The sequence below is a fragment of the Ursus americanus genome, chromosome 19 (assembly GCF_024610735.1).
Source record: "Ursus americanus isolate L20-20 chromosome 19, mUrsAme1.1.p, whole genome shotgun sequence".
Lineage (NCBI taxonomy): Eukaryota > Metazoa > Chordata > Mammalia > Carnivora > Ursidae > Ursus > Ursus americanus.
Genome location: NC_142145.1, coordinates 55029740 through 55047904, shown reverse-complemented (window position 1 = coordinate 55047904; position 18165 = coordinate 55029740). Strand labels below are relative to the sequence as shown.

Below are 18165 nucleotides of genomic sequence, written 5' to 3'. Positions count from 1 at the left end.
GGGGCGCCTGGGTGGCTCAGCCGTTAAGCGTCTGCCTTCAGCTCAGGTCACGATCCCAGGGTCGGGCTCCCTGCTCCGAGGGAAGCCTGCTTCTCCCTCTCCCACTCCCCCTGCTAGTGTCCCCTCTCTCTCTGTGTCTCTCTCTGTCTAATAAATAAATAAAATCTTAAAAAAAAAAGAAGAAAGAAATTGCTGTATTGCATGGAGCACTGGGTGTTATACACAAACAATGAATCATGGAACACTACATCAAAAAGAAATGGCCAAGCTGCCTTGCAAAGTGGCTATAGTGTTCTGCACTCCTACTGGCAATGACTGTGGGTTCCCCTTGCTCCACATCCTCACCAGCAAACGGTCCTGTTAGTGTTCTGGATTTTGGCCATTCGGATAAGTGTGTGGTGCAAGAGTACACCTGCATTACTCCAAATCAGCAATTCTCAACCAGCAACATCAGCACCATTTGGGAATCTGTTAGAAATATAAATTCCTGAGCTTGACCCCAAACATACTGAATCATCAACTCTGGAGTGGGACCCAGCAATCTGTCTTGTAACAAGGCTTCCAGGTGATTCTGACACACTAACATCACTGAACTACATTAAAGTTTGAGAGTAAGAACACTAAGCCAATTAGCTTGTAACAATCTCCTGGCTATTATTATTGGTACTTAATTGGCCTAATAGATTGAAAGAAAGAAGTTATATTCTAGGTTTCTCTTTCCCTTCTGCCAGATTTGAACAAAGCATGTTTTCCTAGTTGCTTCCAAAGGCCACCTTATGACCCTGGAGAAGAGCAACGTTGGGTTGAAACCAATGCAAGGGAGATCTGGAAAGAACTCATGCCCCTGGTAATACTACCAGACAATTAAAACAACAAACTGCAAAGAGTGACTTATCTATGGACTTCCTGTTACTATAACTGTATGAGCTGGCTTTATGTTATTTGCAGCCAAAACATCCTGATGAAATCAATTTATCTGTAAAGTCTGCCCCAGCATTTATGTTTGCTTTTAGAACCTCCTCTCTACACTCTTCTGGTAATCTCTGCAAGCTTCACTTCACTTAAAAATGCATGCATTGAAAACCAATGGAAGACTTTATAAATCAGAAAGTCAGGTGCACGGGCAGGGTACTTACTTGTTTTATTCACCATTGTATCCCTGAAGCCCAAGAGAGTACCTATCAAATGACAGAGTCTTAATAAATATTTGTCAGATAGATGAATACATGAATGAATAAATGAAGCAAACCAAAATAAGGGGTAGAGGGTATTGTAATTCAGTTATGGCTACTCAGCTTTCATAAGTGCTGTCCTTTCAGCTGGTTTCCCTGTGGTCACTGCTTACCTGCTGCTTTCCTGGACACCATGTCATATGGTATCCCATAGCAAAGGTGATAAAAGATCATTTTTCCTTGTACATCATTAAAGAGCAGAGGAACCCTTCCCAGAAGGCTCCCCAGCCCTGTAATCTTCCCTGCACGATCTTTTTTTTTTAAGATTTTTTTTAAAGCAATCTCTACACCTAACGTGGGGCTCAAACTCACAACCCTGAGATCAAAAGTCGCAGACTCTAACAACTGAGCCAGCCAGGCGCCCCTTCTCTGCAAGACTTTTTGACCAGAATTTCAGACTGAAGATCTAAGTGTAAAAATAAACTCGTTTTAAAATATTGTTCAAAGACAATGTGGAAAAATACCTTCTAAAACAAGACTGGAAAGTGAAAAGCCACAAGGGAAAATAAGAGTTTAACTAGCAAATGTTACCTCATATCTGGCCATCTCCTGATAATAAATTAATTTGTATTTGGATTGATTGAAATTCTAATGACACTTTTATCATATATTAATGTAGCCCTAAAGGATATGATTGATAGATTTAACTTAATAAATTTAAGCATTTCTCTTTAACAAAATATACCATGAATAAAGTGAAAAGGCACATAGAACGAGGGAAAATATTCAAAAAACATATGATAGGCAGATGGTTAACAACCATACTACAACTAAAACACTCCTAGAAAATGAAAAGGAAAAGACTGGAAACATATCCTAAGGACAGAAATAGATAATCTGATAATCAAAAAATACAAGAAGTCAATGAAAACATGAGAAAAAGTGAATGCAAATTAAGATAATGACGTACCATTTCTAAACTGATAAAACAGTAACAAAATTTGAAAGATCATTAATGCTCAAAAGCACATCCAGAAACCAACACTGTCACATCTTGCTGATTCTAGAACCTTCTGTAAAGTAATCCGACAATATCTACTAAAAGCTTAAATGCTTTTATCTTTGGCCCACCAATTCTACCTTAAAACTGTAACCTCCAGAAATAAAACTATTTCAATATAAGGAGATATATTTATAGAAATTTATTGAAATATTCATTTTAACAGAAAACAACAACCACCTCCCTATCCATCAAAATGAGGAGAGCTGAGTGATTAGGCTATCCATATTCCAGAATAATAAACAGCTACTACTCAGAATGAGTTAAATCTCTATATAGTGTACTAGACTCTAGCAACTAGAGAGATGTTCACTGAATACTGACAGATGTTAAATAAAGTTGCAGAATACCATGTACAGTATCTCATTCTGTTAGAATTAGCAGGAAGGAACAGACCTGGGACATATATGGATACTTATGTGTCTAAATGGATATAGAGATGTGCAAGGAAAATACTTCATTATCTCCAGGAGAGAAACTGAAGAAAGATAGGGGAAATCTATTCACTTCTGTATTGTTTGCCTTCTTATGTGGCACCTGTTACTTCAGTAGTTAAAACGGGTAAGTAGCAAGATATAAACATTAACAAATAAAATGTTATTTATGCTGAATTCATAATCCAACTTAAAAGCAATATAGTTTATCTCAAGAATCATGAAATAGCAACATATAATGCTTAACAGAAATACATATTAATAAATATATTATATGTCTATATAATATCTGTATCTTTTCTACTGATAATTTAAGCTAGAAAGGGTTTTCAATGCCAATTGTAAATATGTGTCTGCTGTCACTTGTCTGGAGCTACAGGGAGGAAGGGCTACAACTTGGTCAACAGAAATATTTTACCTGAATAGTTATATTACTTATATTACTCATTCTACAAGTGTAATAACGTGGTTGGAAGATCAGCAATTTTGATATCAAACAGTTCTATTATCATTCTTATTTTAATAATAGGTGTAACCACACTTCCTAATAAAATTTCTTGTATTTGTAGTTTTAATTTCGTTTATATGCATTATTCATTTTTAAAGCTTTCTATTCACTTGCAATTTATTCTAATAAGTAATATAATTACCAGTTCTTTATATTCTTAAAATCAATTTATAAAAAATATTACCCAAACAAAGAAGCATGGTTAACCCTCATAAACTAAAATCTTGACAGATCATCAGGGTTTCATAATTTGTTGTTATTACTGTGCAAGTCTTAGTTCTCATTTATTTTACTTCTTATTAACTTAGTTTTTAACCTCACGAGCAGCTTTATCCTTACAGAATGGAGGAGGAGAGTTCTAATTAGAGGCCAAATGCCACAGAACGTGCTCTGATGAGTTACCTGTGCACATGAATGGGGACACATATGGCGAGAGCTGGTTTGATAGGAGGAGGAATGTGGGCATGCTTAGGGAAGAATGAGTAGAAGCACACAGACGTGTGAGGTCAAAGATAAAATACATCTATTTCTCATCTCATGACATTGCTGCATCTGAGGTTCCAGGCACAAACATATGGTGTACCTGGTAAGTTAAGAGTAAGTGACCTTTTCCTAGTATGTTCTGGAGACAAAGGCCCTCCTGAGACCAGGTCTTTCTGTTCTTTTTTTTTTTTTTTTTAAGATTTTATTTATTTATTTGACAGAGAGAGAGAGAGACAGCCAGAGAGAGGGAACACAAGCAGGGGGAGTGGGAGAGGAAGAAGCAGGCTTCCAGTGGAGGAGCCTGATGCGGGGCTCGATCCCATAACACCAGGATCACGCCCTGAGCCAAAGGCAGACACTTAACGAGTGAGCCACCAGGTGCCCCATAGGTCTTTCTGTACTTGAGTCAGGGGCAGAGAATACAGGTAAGGCTGTCTAGAAGCAGTCTTCACAGAAGACTTGACCTTAGATTGGATCCTTAGACCCAGAGCATCAGAACCCTCATCTCTAGGGACACCTGAGTGGCTCAGTCAGTTAAGCATTTGCCTTCGGCTCAGGTCATGATCTCAGAGTTCCGGGATCGAGCCCCATGTTGGGCTCCCTGCTCAGTGGGGAGTCTGCTTCTCCCTCTCCTTCTGTGTGTGCGCGTGCTCTCTCTCTCTCAAATAAATAAATCTTTATAAAGAGAACCCTCATCTCTAATCTCATTCAATAAGGGTCCTCAACTTCCTTGAGGTCCGAGGGTAAACAAGCAAAAGGAAAGACGTCCCCCCAAAACACTGTCTTAGGCTGCCTTGTGTGCTAAGCAAACTGTGGTTGTCAAGCTTTGTGTGTTCTGGGCAAACTTGGAGGTGTCAGGGACTGGGGCAGTACTCTTCAAAGGGTCAAAGTGTCAAAAGCACTCCTCAAGTCAACAATAATCACAACACATGCACTATCACAGAGTAGCAGTGTCGCTTATGTGAGTAAAGCGTTCACACTTACCCTCTTTTCTTTGCCACCCTTCAGTGACTCTGGGTCATACATGGTTTTCTAACCTGACAACACTTGAAAGAGTCAAAAATGCAATGTTCCCTCAGGTTCCAGTCAACACACAATCATTTTTTCACATCAGCTTGAGGACATACATATGTTTTTTGTTTTACTTAAAGCAAACTGCAACTTAATGTGTGTGTGTCAAACAAAACCCAACCTACTCAGCTTAACAGTCCTACTGGAAGGTTTTACCATAATAGTATGTATCCTCAGTTGTGACGAGTTTATTAATTTTATAAACTGATCAGAATTTACTAGCAAGCCTACATCAAATTGCGGGTGCACCAGGTGACCAAAGTACTCCACTAGCCATTTTTCATGCATTAGCACATTTACTTCTCCTGGCAGTGCTGTGAAGAAGAATGTGTTCATACCAGTGGAAAATGGACCAGAATTATCTGGAAGCTTAGGCCCAGAATGGGTAAGTAATTTGTCGAACTATTTTTAGTTATTATTATCAGAACCAGCACTCGCTCAAAGTCAGTCAGACTTTAAAACAAAAGAAGTTAACCAATGGGCATTCTCTTCCCTGAATTGATCCAGAATATTTACAAAGGCAGTAACAAAATCACAAACCATTATAATTTACAATGGTCAATCACGCTCTGAGTCCTGTCAACAAACCTAAGCATGCAGTACATATTGAACACGCCTGGGAACGTCAGTAGAGTATAAATGCTTCCACAAACACCATAAAACACTACTCAATTGCATCATAATTTGACAAGGAACTAATAAAAATTAATAATTTCATTATCAATACTTCCTTTTTTTTGCCAAATATATAAAAGATTTGGGGAAAGATTTAGATGACCCAAGACCTTTTTAATTGTCCAAATAAGATTTAGTAGGTGTCTTCCTTTTCTAGAAGATACTGACATGGAAGCAGAGGTGTTCTCAAGCATTCCGGCTGCTTTAGGATGTGACTCAGCACACTGCAGTTGGTGCTCGGTTAGGGGCTGATACTGCTAATGCCGACGTTTCTCCATGATAGCGAACCCCTCTGACAGAGGCTGACAGATCAGAGCACTAGAACAAGGAACTTGGTCAAGCCCCTGACTGACAGATGTACAAAACGCACCTGTGCCGGTTTTGTGATTTTTCTTTTTCAGTGTTAAATGGCCCATTAGACACAGCTGGGAGAGGGCAAAGGCCATTGACTGATCGTACCCAGAGCCTTCTCTTAATTTCTCCATCTCCTCAGTTTATTCGAAGCTACACAGGAAGCTGCCTACAAAGGTTTCCAAATCGTGCCTAGATGTACTGTTGGTAGGCTCATTCTTCACAGCCTGACACCTTCCAGAGAACTCTCAGGGGACTTCAAGAGTCACTGGGTAACTCTAAGAGCAAAAACCCCCGTTTGGTCTTTCTGGAGCCCTATCCAAACCTCTCCTAGAAAACCACCTGAGTAGTTGCACCTGCACTGCCCCCCTCAGATGCCACGCCCTTGGGCTCACACGGGGAGAGTGCCGGCCCAGTGTTTAAAGGCAGGAGGGTCTGAGGTGTAGGTATCACAAAGCCTCTGGGGCATAAGGACCTGGAAGGAAGGTGCTGAATGTATTACAAATAAAAAGGTGCTGCACTGCTACAATGTTCCTGTCCTCTACCCAAATGCAAGGACGCTACTCAGTGCAATGTATTTACATCTAGAGTCTAAAGCGAAGATACTTTTTATGCCCTTTTAATGTTTATAATTAAAAAAGGTTCTTAATGGTTTAATGTGTTGGAAATGCATTAAAAACACGATGCCCTTTGGCAGAGCTGTTTCAGAAGTAGAATTAGAACACTTTAATTTTTTCCTGGTAAATAAACTTAAATTAAAAATAAATTATGTTCCATTCAGTGAGGTCTCTGGTCTGTATTCCCTGTGAATAACAGCCATTGTTAGATCTTAGAGAGGCTCGCACCTGCCCCCGAGTGCCCATGGGTCAACCTTGCAAGTCCAAATGCATATTGTAACACCAGTGGTAGTTTTGTACAGAAACGACAAATCGACAAATCGGGCTATCCTTGATTTGGGAAAAAAAAAAATAACGAATCAGGTTTTGGCAGGGTTTAATTTCAGATCAGCCCCATTCTAACCAAAATGATTCTTTTTCTCCCCCAGGAAGAACTAAGACTAATAAATAAACAGACACAGCGAGGCTGGCCTTCAGTGGAATGCAGGGATCATACAGGGTGGGCTTCACAGAAGGCCCCCTCGCTGAGAAGCTATCATGCCTCTTTGCCCATACGTGTTTTTAAAATGAGTCTCTTCAGTGTCACGTTTAGCAAATATGAGAATTAACATTTTCAAAACAATATTAACCTAAATCTCATGAGACTTAGACTAGAGCAGGGAGGACAGAGGGTGCTACTGTAGAAAGCACACTAAAGACATCCTCAGGGTGTGTGATGAAAGACAACATGATACCCTAGCCCTGTAGCCAGCAGAGCATTCCCAGGGCCAGGGCTGCTGACCCCTTGCTCACGTATGCAAGGTGTTCACAAAGTCAACGGCAAGGGCACAGGACAGCAAACAGACACAAATACATTTGTTCTCATGCAACACCAGTTCGGCTGCCATCACAAAGGAGAGCAGATACATGAAAACACAGCATACTGGACTGGACACAAACTCAATCCCTCCCAGACCGCAGAGCATCGGAAGGTGCAGGGACTCAAAGCAGATGAGAAATACGTCCCACATCTGGTGTCACTGAAGGTACTACAGAAAAGATAGCTATAATTGCCTGTTATCAAAGCAACTGAGTAGAACAAAAATAAATTTTAATGTAACATATATTTGAAGTTTCTTTTTTTTTGAAGGTTGGTTAACATTTTATTTTATTTTTTTATAATAATATTTTTTAATATGTTAGTCACCATACAGTACATCCCTGGTTTTTGCTGTAAAGTTCGATGATTCATTAGTTGCGTATAACACCCAGTGCTCCATGCAATGTGTGCTCTCCTTACTACCCATCACCAGCCTATCCCATTCCCCACCCCCCTCCCCTCTGAAGCCCTCAGTTTGTTTCCCAGAGTCCACAGTCTCTCATGCTTCATTTGAAGTTTCTATCACAATTATGTAGAAGGTTCTGATGAGGTATCTATAGAACAAATCTACGCCTCTGTGCAAATAAGTATAAAATGTACCCACTTTACTAGTTTGAAAGAACGGTGCATTATAAAGAGCACTCTAATTTCTTGTATCACTCTTTATCCAGTGGTTGACGGGATGGCTATACCCTTCTGACACGGTACTTCTCAGGTACTTATTTGTACTTTGACTCTGAAAGCACAGCAGTACCACCTGCTTTGGTAGGCAAGATTTCCATGAGTCATAACGATGAAGCATTTTTTAATACATTGAGCATTATTAATTTCATTGAAAACCCGAGTTGGTGCGTAAAGTCTCAAAACAGTTTACAAAGAATCACATAAACCAAGTGTACACAATACAATTACCAGAGTAATTAAAAAGGTACAATCACACATGCTATAATATGAATGAACCTTACGGACATAATGCTAACGGAATGAGCCAGTAATGAAAGGACAGGTTTTTCACGGTGCCACTTACATGAGGTACCTTGAGTAGTTAAATTCATAGAGACAGAAAGCAGAATGGTAGTTGGCAGGGCCTGCAAAAGGGGGGATAGGGGATTTGTATGGCTAGAGAGTTTCACTTTTGCAAAATAAATTAGTTCTAGAGATTGAATGTACTCAACACCATTGAACTGCACACTCAGAAATGATTAAAATGGTAAATTTTATGTTATGTGATTTTACAATTAAAAAATAAAAGATAACCTAATAAAAACTCTCCTGCTTCTCTCCATTCTCTCTCTTCTGTACAGCATTTCTCATAGCATAGATGCTATACACACACACATACACACACACACACACACACACACACACACATATATATATATATATATTTTTTTCCCCTGCACACTTCCTCCCTCAATAGATCAACTCTAATGGCGGATCTTGTCCTGTTCCTCTCCCCTCAGAGGCAGGAACAGTGTCTTGGAAATAAGGGTGTTCGATAAATATCTCATGAGTAAATTTTTTTAAAGGTACAATCATTCTTTTTTCCCCCAGATTTTTAGTTATGTTAATTCTAAAGAACACATTTCAGTTCAGCTTTTTTTTTCTTTTCACTCTCACCGATCTTAATGGTTAGGTCATTTGTTTATCACCATCCTTTTAACTCCTGGGTCCAGTTGTTAGCAAGTCACTTAGACCCAGTTAAACAATAACTAGGATACATAAAAAGCAATATCCCAAAATAAAACACATAAAGAGTCTACTGTGAAAATTAATCTAATAGCATCTCCCATTTCTCTTTTTCAAGTAGCTACCACTTAGTGGCTTCTGATACATAGCTGTACATAATTGTAAGAATATAAGATATAATAGAAAACACAAACTAAATTATATTTTGCTTAAGTGGATACTGAAGTAATGTCAGCTCTCTGAGGTTACCCAACTACAGCTGAACTGCAAAATTAGAAAAAATACCTGGGTATATGTGTAAATCTTGAAACTAGCTCCTTACTATAATCATTTTTTTTAAAATACCCCATATAGGCAGAACATTTTATCACTTGTAAAATCCCTTTACAGATAATATCTGACCTGATCTTCACAAACACCTCTGATACAATCAGGGCAGATGTCACTGCCCTTATTTAAAGATAAGGAGACAGAACCAGAGAAGCTAAGTGATTTGATCAAGGTCACATGTGGAGTGCCTGTGCATATATTTGAAAATAATTTTCAGAAACATAAGCAGCAAGAGCTCTGGAAGTGTGCTACCATACAATTCTTGAAAGAAATCAGACCAGGTAATGAGATTGTGTCTACTATCCCCACATGAAAATCAATTCCATTGCCCAGAGAAGGACAATAAATACTGATCCTGCCATTTTAATGCAAGAAGCGAAATACATTTTCATGGGTGTCACCAAAACACGACAGGACAGGTCTCACTGGTGCAACACATAAATGGAAATGGAGAGCTTGTCCAAAAGAAACAGATTTAATAGAAGAAACGAGAGAATGACACGTGTCATGAACGCAGTGCTCCACTGCAGAGAATTCTATGAGCCCGTACTATAAAACTGGTCCTCAGATTTTCAATTTACCAGGTAGGTAATATTTGTAACACATCTAGGGCAATGAAATCAGGTTGCTAAGATCCAATTATTTTGATTGAAAATGTTAAAAAATGTTAAAATATTTTTTTAAAATGGCAGTTAACTTTTATTGACCATTTGCTATATGTCAGGTTCTGTTCTAGGAACCTTACACACAGTAGCTCAGTAAGGCTTCATGGCCACACTATAAGAAATACATATATATATATATATATATATATATATATATATATATATATATATATTTATATATATTTTAAGATTTTATTTATTTATTTTTTTTTGTCACAGTGAGAGAGAGAGAGAGAGAGAGCACAAGCAGGGGAGCGGCAGGCAGAAGGAGAATCAAACTCCCCAGTGAGCAAGGAGCCCCATGTGGGACTCGATCCCAGGACCCTGAGATCATGACCTGAGATGAAGGCAGACACTTAACCGACTGAGCCACCCAGGTGTCCCAAGATACATATTTTTGTCATCAGCCCTGTTTTACAGATAAAGCAATGGAAGTCAAGAGAAGATCAGCAGTTTTCCTGTGGTCCCGTGTACAGCTCCGGGCAGAGCCAGAACTCAGTCCCTGGCAGCAGGGTCCCAAGTCTGTGTTTTCAGCTGCTGACTGTGGCTCTATACCCTCCAGCATCATCATTTAGTAAAAGGGATACTTTAACACAAAAACCAGGCAGCGTATCTCAAAATAGGAGTCATTTCTTCAAATTTAATCTATGTAGCAGTATTAAAAACTCACTATTTCCCCCCTTTCTGCTCAAACTTTTGTAAGCATCATCACAGACCTCCCTCCATGGGTCGGCAGAGCAGGACTGGATAAGCACAAGAACGGAGTTTCTGGACAAGGATAAAATAAAAATGAAAGTCAAAGACTTTCAGGGCAGAAACATACGATGGATCATCTCCTTAGAAAGAGGACAACACATGAATCACAGAATCTTCATGTCAAAGACATCTGCAGGGTCAGCCAGTTCAACCCTTTTCTGAATACGGAAATCACCTTCTGCAATGTCGGGTTCTGCGTGAACGGGTCAGCCACTGGAAACTCACTACTCATGATTCAGTGCTTGTCAAATTTGTACAGACCCTCTGTTCTCCTCCATCACCCTTCTAAATTCTTTTCATCATTCCTCATTGGTAGAGCAAGGTTCCAGAACCTTTCCTAACCTGGGTGCTATCCCTAGAGTATAGTCCATTTCGTGCTCTCTTTCTTAAAATGCAGGGAGCGGAAATCAGTGTGATAATTATTGGGAGGCTAATTAGCTCTGGTACCATAAGACTATCACCTCCTTCAACATGGGTGTTTGACTTTCTTATGCAACCTAAGATTATAGTAGAGTGTGTGTGTGTGTGTGTGTGTGTGTCTGGTGGGGGGAATGGTGGTAAGGAAATAACAGTCCAGAGTGATATGGGTCATATTGTAGATTCCTATGCATTTAAGCCAAATTCTCAATCTCTTTTATATATGCTGCGGCGTAATTTTATTACTGTAATTCCACAGTAGTACTGTTGGGTTTTAAACCACACAGGATGAATGTGCAATTACTCCTGCTACGTATCACCCTATTAGAATCATCCACTGTTCAAGGCTGGCCAAGGACAATTTCCATCTACTTCGCAGAATGCTTAGAGGCCCTCCCAGCTTGTAAGCTCCATGACTTGCTCTCTGTGAGCCCCAAATGCTCACAACCATCCAAGTGACAGTTGGGGACCATCCCAGACTGTCTAGTCTCTAGTCTGCAGCCCCTGTGTCCCTCCTTGTACCTCACGCCTTCCACCGTGCCCCATTGCTCGTCAGCCACAGACAGCAGTCTTATCTTCACTTTTTCTCAAAAGCCTCAGGTCAAGAAAGGGTGAAACTATTTTTTTTTCATAAAGAGAAATTTGACTTCACTTTCCTCACCCACCTCCAATGCCTCCCCCCTCTTGTTTCTAGCTCTGACTCTCCGACCTAACACACTCCTATTTCCTAAGACTGACTTGTCCAACCACAGCTATTTTGACCGTGTTCCAGGTCCGCGCATGACCCTCCAGGAGTCATGTCAACCTCGGGCTGCAAAAACTGAAGAGCATGCTTCGTCATTAGGCTTCCATGCTTACGTGAGGTTGAATACTTCTGAAGGCATAGTGTTGGAATGCAAATATCAATTCAAAATTGGTTTTAATTTATTTTAAAAATACTGCCAATCTGTGATAAAAGGTATGCTGTCTCTTTGAGAGTTATACATCCACACTTCAGGCAGCAATAAAAAAAATCCAAGCATTATATTCAGGGGAAATGTATATTACAGTTGTGTCAGTAGCTGAAATGTACACGCAGAAAACCCAAGAGACAGGACAAAATCTGTAAGGGAGAACAGGGCGGAAAACATTAAGTAGGCGGGGTTGTTAGTGACAAGAATGAAACAGATGGCGTCCTCTCTCCAGTCTAGACAATGGAATTCTAACCCTTTTTTGGACAGAGAGGGAGACTATATATTGTTGTGCCCAAAATAGGATTCCTTAAAATCACACTGAAGTGAACTAGCACTAACCGTGCCGCTCACGGAGCATGCCTGGAGGACAGAGGGTCCTGCAGGCTCCCGTGTCCCCACCCATAATAAGGGGGTGTCAGCGTCTGCCGGGAGCCTTCACAAGGCAGTTATCAAATCAATAACAGGTTCGAAAGCAATGCCTCTACTGTGAAATGATCTATCTGGTGTTATACATCGCTACTGTTTGCCCTGAAACAGATGGGATCATATCAGAAATTATGTCACAAAAAAGAAAGGCAGTTTGATTCAACTACAGAGACAGAGGAGATGCCATCGTTTGGAGACGTGAGGAAGAGAAAGCGTTTTCAAACTCCTTTGTCTTTGGGCCCGGCAGCCCAGGCTGTGTGAAGGGCCAGTCCAGAGCCGCAGTTCGCTCCAGGGACCCCACAGCCGGCAGTGGGGCAGCAAAACAGACGCAGGGGTGGCTAGAACCGGCCCAGCACTCATCCCCAGAAGGTGGCTGTTCCCTTTTCTGTGAAATTCAACACCACCACCACCTCAAGAACAGACTTCGCCCACGAGCGTTGAACTTGCGGAAGCAATATACAACCTATTACAAAGGAAAAAATGGAACATCTACAGCTGTTCAGCTTTCATCATTTCTCCTACCAGCCAGGGCCAGACTGTGCTTTGAGAACTTTCAAAACTTAAAAAAGAAATGACACATATGGCTGTGTCTACTTAAGTAACGCTATCTGCAGAATCAATTAATTCCATAAAAATTTACTGAATCGCCTCCCCTCAGCCCACCATCCAATACAGAGATTCTTCACGTAACTGAGGAAAGAACGCTTGAGTGTCCCAATATATTATTTCTCTCTACTTCCCTAGCAGAGAAGTAGCCATACAGACACAGCACTATCGCCTCTCTGGGAGCTTTTCTTTAGGTTTTGATTTTTATAAGACGCTACATTTCTCCCTCCATCAACCCTACTTTATTTAAGCTGTGAACCGGGTTCAGCACAGTCAATTAGAACTTTATAATCTCAACTTGAAGACGGCAGGCGGCCCACAAATCACCCTGGCTTATTTTACAAATGGGCCCCGTGTCATTGGCAAGCAGCCCCTCCATTAAATATCCATCAATAAAAACACAGCTTTAAAGCTATCTCTAGGATAGAATCTATTATTCCAATGCCCCTCCAGGCTAAAAGCACATTAACGGTGAACATAAAACAAGGGGACCAGGGTGAGAGGATCTGACCTATGCGCAGACATCATTAAAGGAGACAGTTTCTGTCAACTGTAGGGAGAATTCCTGCACCAACTCGATGATACTCACAGGAAAGCGTAAATAAAAATAGTAAAAAAGGAGGTAGAGGTTACCTGAAGATACCAAGCCTTGAGGTCCCAAAGCCCACAGGCTGGCGGGCTACCGTCCAGAGGCGAAGGGAATTATTCGTTCCCGTGGAGGATGCTGACAGAGCTGGGGAAGCGTATTAACCACCTAATAAACACCATGCTGCACGTCAACACCCAGAAAGACGGTACCGACTCGCCCGAGGTGTCCCTTACTCACCGGCACACTTGGTTCTGGTTCTGAGAGCTGGCCCAGGAGACCCAGTGCCGCCCTCGCCCGGCCTGGTGAGCAGCACACTGATCTCGTACTCCGTGTCCGGGTCGAGGTGCCCGATTTTGTAACTCGTGGAATCCACCGGCTGTCGGTCGTTCCAGCTCCCGCTTGCCGTGCAGTACTCCACCTCTCGGGCCACAATGGGCCCGTCCCCATTGATGGAGTTGGCGTTGAGTTGAATCCAGAGGTAGGTTGCCCCCACGGAGGCCAGCTGAGGTGGAGCAATGGGAACGGGGGGCTCTGGAAGGGAAATCAGAGAGCCATCTTTCAGACACGTTGCTCTTCTGTTTTAAAGCAGCTCAACGTACACCAATTATTAAAATACGGAAGCTGTGAACATGTCAGGAATGAAGTGAAGAGAATGGTTTTGTTGAGGTTATTAAGAAAAAGCATACTGGTGAAGACTTTCACAATGTTCAAATTTGTGAAATAAACCATCTTTCAAACCTAAGCTTGCTCAAGTAGGGATACCCCCAGTTTGTTTTAGGACACAACTCATTTTTCTCAGGCTCAAAGGACTTTTCTTCCCCACTAAAAGTAACTTGCTAAAGTTCTCGCAATGGTAGTACTTAAGCCCTAGGAGGCACTTTATCGCCCACTTCCTTATTGAGATTGACTTCAAAATCATCACAGGTGCTGGTTACCTATCTCATTAAATTCAGTTTCCTTATATTTATTATTCCACAGATATCATCAGTTTTAAAACATGGCCAGAATTATAGTTTCTCTCATCATAAATGCATTTCCAGGATGACTTCTTGCCCAAAACACCATCCCAGTGGACTCATTCAGCCACAGGAGAAGTAAGACGTGTGGGTAATAAAGCCCATCCCTGCTGCTGTGCAAGGAGCCTCCAGTATGAGTCTTATGAAAGCAGCGAGTAGAAAGAGAAGCTCTAAAGCAAAGTGCAAGCCATGCCCAGTTTGGTAAAATTCTAAGCAATCAATGAAATACTCTTTCAACCTAAGAAAGTCTTTTTCATTGTTTAAAACCTGAGATGGACTCTTTTTCTACATCATTGAGAAGGGAGAAAGAGACAATCTTGTTTTAAATAGTTGCCCCGTCTAGCAGTGAGGTGTTGGTAGAACGGCCTGCCAGGCACCAGGTGAAGGACCCTATATGCCCAATGTCACTGTACATGATACTGGGAAAGGAGGTAACTGTGCACAATAGCGTATTTCTATCTTCATGAATTTCCATCTGAGGAAAAAAAATGTAAGATCTAGTGACTTTTTTTTTCGTTTCAGAGGTAGAGCTTAGTGATTCATCAGTTGCATATAACACCCAGTGCTCATTCCATCAGATGCCCTCCTTAAGGCCCATCACTCAGCTACCCTATCCCCCCCACCTCCCCTCCTACAACCCTCAGTTTGTTTCCTAAAGTTCAGTGTCTTTTATGGTTTGGCTCCCTTTCTGATTTTTTTTTCAGGCATGTTTCCACAGGTGGTTTGTGTCTTTTTGGGCTGTGTGTGTGTATGTGTTTCAACTCCTCAGTTAGCATATCTGAATGCACAAAAAATAAAGCCTGCTATGTTCTGTTGCTGGCATATGCTGGCTTCTATCTGCAAATTCTGTGAGCTCTGCAGCAGACAATCAACTGATCACGGTTCTGTTTCCTGCTGAAAGGGATCTCATGGCAGCTAGGACCATCTGACCTTGGCCCTTGAGATGATACCTGGTGGACCCCTAGACTAAGATACCAATAGCAACAGTTCTCTTTGTTGGGTGGGGGTGTCTTTGTTCTTATTCTGTATTCAAGGTGCGATGAATCTTACTGACTTTCAACAATAGCTGGGAAATCTCAGTAGACAGAGTCAAAATAAACACTAAAGGATGAATTGTATTTGAAAGACTACAAAATTCATGTAAACTTACTAAAATATTGTTCCTATTGTTTATAAACTACAACTTTGTGCTAGCTCTTCATTTCTTTAAACAGTTCTTACTCAACTCATCATGATTTAACATCAATTTATATCATTAGGCGATTCCTTGAACCGAGACATGAAATGGGCCTTTAATAGTATATCCTAAGGCAGTTATGTAGCCAGGCTGAAAGGGCAGTTAATAACTTTGAAGTTGCAAATGCTAGCAAGGGTTGCTGAACTGCCATTCAAAATATAACTCAGGGGCAAGGCCACGACGGTTAGTGAGCACACCAATTCATTTAGGATGTTGTTACTAGTATCCTAAAATAGACATGTCTTTAATGCTTGCTTGACCTGAGACTATTTTCTCTATTAATTCCCCATGAGGGAAAGTATCAAATATGTGCAATCAAATGAAAGATTCCACTAGAACCTGGAACAATTGCAATAGACATTCCAAGGGACTTTTGGGTTGCTAGAAGAATCCATACAAGAATAAGTCAATATTTAAATTTTGAATAATTTTTCCCAAAGTGAAGGAAGGAAGAAAGGAAGGAAGGAATTCCATCTCTACTAAGTGACAGAAAGAAAATTAAAATACATGATTCAAGTGAAAGTTCACAATTAAAGTATAGTTGACCCTTGAACAACATGGTTTGAACTGCACGGGCCCCCTTATACACGGAGTTTCTGCAGTACTGTAAATGTATTTTCTCTTCCTCATGATTTTATTAACATTTTCTTTTCTCCAGGTTACTGTAAGAATACAGTATATAATACACATACAAAATGTGTGTTATGGGGCACCTGGGTGGCTCAGCCATAAAGCGTCTGCCCTCGGCTCAGGTCATGATCCCAGCGTCCTGGGATCGAGCCCCACATCGGGCTCCCTGCTCGGCGGGAAGCCTGCTTCTCCCTCTCCCTCTCCCCTTGTTTGTGTTCCTTCTCTTGCTGTCTTTCTCTGTCAAATAAATAAACAAAATCTTAAAAACAAAAACAAAAACAAAACAAAATGTGTGTTAATTGACTGCTTATGTTATCGGTAAGCATTCCAGTCAACAATAGGTTAGGAGTTAAGTTTCTGGGGAGTCAAAAGCTATATGTAGATTTTCACTACACAGGGGTTGACACCTCTAACTCTTGCGTTGTTCAAGGGTCAACTGTAATTCTAAACCAAATCAGCAATGAAAGAATTTATACACGTACAGATATGTGCACATGTATCTAATGATAAACATTTGTGAATGCCTAACACAGTCTCACATAATTAAATGATACTGATATACATGCATATATACACGAATTGTGGAGATTCTATGAAATATTTTTTATGTCCCAGATTATTAAAAGCAGTGGTAAGCATGAATAAGATAGGAGTGACAGTTAAAAAGTGATGTGGGTTTCTTTAGGGGGGCCAAATCAGTATGTGACCTTAAGAAAATTACAAACTCTACAGACGTTAGTTTTTCCCATTTTTAGAAGATCAACACTCCAAATATTACATGCATATAAAAAGGAGTTAAATTATATACAAGTGGCCTCAAAAGTGTCACTGCATATTTTAAAGTAATTATCTCAAGGTAATACTTTATTAAGTATAACATGCTAGTATAATTCAGCATGTTATCTCACTTTAAAATATAAATGATATGAAAAATATGGCCATCAAATTATAAATGGAGGAGAAGTCAAATTTCAGATTTGAGCCACAACTGCAAGCCGGCTGTCCCCGGCTCTGGTCGTGTGCAGAGATGAAAAGAGGTGCCTGGACATTTTTATCACAATGAGCCAAGCTACCAGTATGCTGTCCTCAGACAGGAAAATGTGCTGCGTAAATGTGAATCACAACCCACTCATTCTTTGTGCACACGTTTGTGCTGGAAGACTAGAAATTAATGATTTACTGACGCCACCCAACAAATGAACTTTTCCACAGAGGCCATTTTTAGCAAGGTTCCTAGATTTACATTCTCCTGATAATGAAGCCCGATGCCTCAAGAACAGGGCTGGTCAGAGCGAAACGCTGTAGCAACTATCAATCAGAAAATGGAACACGATCACAGAGAACTGAGCCGGGAGGAACATTAAGTACTAATAATGATAATAAAGAACTCAGCCACGGAACACTGAGGCCGCTGCTTTCCTGGATTTGTTGGGAAACGGTGCCCATTTTCTACTCTGCGACTCCGCGCTTCCCAGAGAGCCCTCTGCAGACACAGAGTTAGTTTTCTCACGGCTACTAAACCTCAACTCAAGTCCAAGCAGACCCCCTGCAGTTTCACCACAAACAAAAATTCCTGAGAATCTGCTGTGGCAAAATATATTAGCGGAGTAGATATTTCAAC

The 18165-nt window shown here is 40.7% G+C and overlaps 1 protein-coding gene across 4 annotated transcripts in view; it reads right to left on the bottom strand.

Annotated features, from left to right (window-relative positions):
• Window positions 1–18165, bottom strand: part of PTPRM (protein tyrosine phosphatase receptor type M) — a 745411-nt gene that overhangs the window by 371918 nt on the left and 355328 nt on the right. For 2 of the 4 annotated variants that reach the window (XM_087869969.1, XM_087869970.1), the window contains exons 7-8: window positions 13899–14192; window positions 1137–1178 (exon numbers count right to left, since the gene is read on the bottom strand). In XM_087869969.1, coding sequence (XP_087726095.1) covers window positions 1137–1178; window positions 13899–14192 — 336 coding nt within the window. The remainder of the gene's footprint in view (window positions 1–1136; window positions 1179–13898; window positions 14193–18165) is intronic. The other 2 variants (XM_045781827.2, XM_045781829.2) reach the window with 1 other exon arrangement.